At 38.3% G+C, this 3,376-nt stretch overlaps 1 protein-coding gene across 1 annotated transcript in view; it reads left to right on the top strand.

The window, feature by feature from the left end:
* Positions 1–1,005, top strand: part of LOC104544712 (beta-1,3-galactosyltransferase 1-like) — a 1,242-nt gene extending 237 nt beyond the window's left edge. Inside the window, 1 exon segment of the mRNA XM_010189654.1 lies at positions 1–1,005. This exon segment is cut by the window's left edge and continues 19 nt beyond it. Coding sequence (XP_010187956.1) covers positions 1–758 — 758 coding nt within the window. The 3' untranslated portion in view covers positions 759–1,005.
* The last annotated feature ends 2,371 nt before the right edge of the window (positions 1,006–3,376 follow it).

The following is a 3,376-nucleotide window of genomic DNA, read 5'->3' as shown; positions in this document are numbered from 1 at the left end:
AGAGCGTCCCCTTCTTGGTCATTCTTATCAGCACAACTCACAAAGAGTTTGATGCGAGGCAAGCCATCCGAGAAACGTGGGGAGACGAAAACAACTTTAAAGGAATTAAAATCGCCACGCTGTTTCTTCTCGGAAAAAACGCAGATCCCGTGCTAAATCAAATGGTAGAGCAAGAAAGCCAAATTTTTCATGACATTATTGTGGAGGATTTTATCGACTCTTATCATAACCTCACTCTGAAAACACTGATGGGGATGAGGTGGGTAGCAACGTTTTGTTCAAAGGCAAAATACGTTATGAAGACAGACAGTGATATTTTTGTAAATATGGATAATCTTATTTATAAGCTGCTCAAACCTAACACCAAGCCAAGGAGAAGGTACTTCACAGGTTACGTGATAAACGGAGGACCAATACGAGATGTTCGCAGTAAGTGGTACATGCCAAGAGATTTGTATCCCGACAGCAACTATCCACCCTTCTGTTCAGGCACTGGCTATATATTTTCAGCTGACGTAGCAGAACTGATTTACAAAACCTCCCTTCACACCAGACTTCTTCATCTTGAAGACGTGTACGTTGGACTCTGTCTTCGGAAGCTGGGCATCCACCCCTTCCAAAACAGTGGCTTCAATCACTGGAAAATGGCTTACAGCTTGTGCAGGTACCGCAGGGTGATCACAGTGCACCAGATAACACCAGAAGAAATGCACAGAATTTGGAATGACATGACCAGCAAGAAGCATCTTAGGTGTTAAGATTTTTACAGATGTAAATACCTTTTTTAAAATTTTGCTTTAGTCTGATATTTTTTGACAAAGTAATCTGCCAACTTACAGGTTAAACTGTGGGATATTAACTGTGAGAGGATTTTTAACGACCGATTTTTCTTTCTCATTTTAACTACTGGTTTACAGACTTCTGGCTCTTTTCATAAGGACATTGCACCAACCGAAAGGATCTAGAGTCAAATCTCAGATTTTGTATATTATCCTCTATCACACATATCAGCTCCTGCATCTGTAGGTAAAAAGACAGTAGTGAACTATCGTGAGCTGCTTAACAACTCACACCCCAGCCTCTGAGATAAGATTCAGGCCCTAAGAAATTAAAAATTACAAAGAAACTTTTATTCCTTTTTTGACACACTACGACCATCCCTGTTCAGAGCTTTGTTGATAAACTGCACTGACCTTACACACCTATCTTGACGTGTATATTTTATAATACAGTGTGTGCAATTCCCAAACAGTTTACTGATAGCATAATAGCAGAATTTAGACAGGTAAGAATATCAAAGTCTCATAGGCCTTAGAAACAAACCCACACACTAAAGTATATTTTTATCCACCAAATGGTGTTCCTTTAAATTATTTCAAAAGATACCCCATTTCTTTCTGCTGCCTAAAGTAGCCCCTAAAAGATCTAATACAAATTTAAAATGAAGTAGACTCTGTAGGTGAAATATGACAGGGGAGATGGACAAAAATTTTAAAAATACATGATAAAAGTATTAATATATTTTAATTTTTAACTTCAAAGCAAGTGCAATGTTTCTCATTAGTATCAGTGGATCTCTCCATGAAACATCTTGCATAGCAATATATGATCATATTGAATGCTAAAAACGTCAGTAAGCAGCGTAGTTCTTCAACATCAAGTATTCTGTTTACCTAAAATAGTAACACAAAAGCAGCTTTTTAAGGGTAAGCTCTAATTTTTGCTACAGTACATATATGAATCTGATTCTACCAGATTTTAGTTGTGTAGAAAACTACACTTTTGTCCAATAAAAGAATGCAATCCATTTTCTGTTGATTGAGAAGCAGAGTACATAACAGTTAGGTAAAATTTTCACAGCAAAACAGAGGGCTTTTAAGAATCACCTGTTAAAGAAAACCAAATTCTAGCCTTTGTTGGAAATCTGTAGCTCCTGGTTTACTCATCACAGAGCCAACACTCACTGGGGTCCCACTCAAGAGATCCCCAGAGCACACAGCAGAAATCAAATACACAAGATTTTATTCAAGTTTCATAGCACGCTTATGTGTTTTGAATATGAATGTTAATGAAACATGAAAATTATTTCCTGGAAATTTCTTCAATAAATTCAAGTGAGCGCTATTCAGCACCACCTTCTGACAAAGAGATAAAATATGACATTGCTCACCAAATAACCTGGAACAAAGAATTCACAGACAAGTTAAAGACACAAAACTCACCAAATATATTATTAGCTATAGATTACTCAACACCATCCACAGCATACACAAAAGTCTCATTCATTTCAGCTGGCATTATGTGTAACATGTGAAAAACTGTTAAATCTGTACATTATTCAGGATGTCTGTAAAGTTGTCAGAAATTAACTGAATAAGAATTTAAAGGAAAACTCTGACCTGGTTTTACCGTAGGTGTACATAGCACTTTACAACAGTAACAGAAGAATGAAGATGCTACCCCAAAAGGTTTGCAGTTTCATGACCAATTGATAGTCTCATTCACAGATGCAGCACCACGTCGTGAAAGGAACTCCTTGTTTACAAGGTAAAGCGTACCTGGCCTTCAAGTCACAAGCAGTAGATGTCGAACAGATCTACTTCAGATCTAAAGGTGAAGCTACACAACAGACAGCCCAGGGGTCACTGCTAATCAACAGGAGCTTGTGCATCCTTCATCAAGGAAAATTAGTAATTTTGTATAAAAACACTGAATCTCTTACAGTATAATTAAGATTTATCCTTTCCTAGTTGACCTAGTCCTTGTTAAAGATGCTCTTGCTTCCTGTCAAACTCAGAACTCTAGCTAAACAGGGTCCAACTAATTGCATAGATGGATATATAACACACACTGACTGGGTGAAGTTCAGCTTTCCTTACCCAAGCCCCAGATTATGTGGTTAGGAAGAGAAAACAGAGTGAAATTCTTCCCCAGCCCTTGGGTAAATCAGACAGCGTGGGTGACGTCCTACCAGGAACACGCTTTGTGATAGTTTCAACCCACAAGCTGCAAGCACTTCTGCTGTTCCTCGGCACAGTGCGGTAATCTGGGGTTTCTAAATCCACAACCAAATGGATTTGGTGGCCTTACTTCTCCTGCTGACACTTCTGTGGCCTTTGGTTAGTAACCAAGAGGACAGCAGGGCTCCCAGTCTGGATACCTCAGGGCTTAAGTAGCACGGTAGCCCTGAATTTCTCCTAGTAGAAGTAGACTGTGTTAATGATTGGAAAGTACACCTTGAAAATAGTATCTGAAAAAATATCTTTCCTGCCATTTATAAATAGATCTTCAACAGAAATGTAAATGTTCATCTTGGAACTGATGTACATATTTCTAAGGCGTTTTCTCCTGTATTCAGCTGTATATATGTGTAGAG

This window comes from Mesitornis unicolor, unplaced genomic scaffold (genome assembly GCF_000695765.1).
Source record: "Mesitornis unicolor isolate BGI_N332 unplaced genomic scaffold, ASM69576v1 scaffold7860, whole genome shotgun sequence".
Classification (NCBI taxonomy): Eukaryota; Metazoa; Chordata; class Aves; order Mesitornithiformes; family Mesitornithidae; genus Mesitornis; species Mesitornis unicolor.
This window is presented reverse-complemented; position numbering and strand designations above follow the sequence as displayed.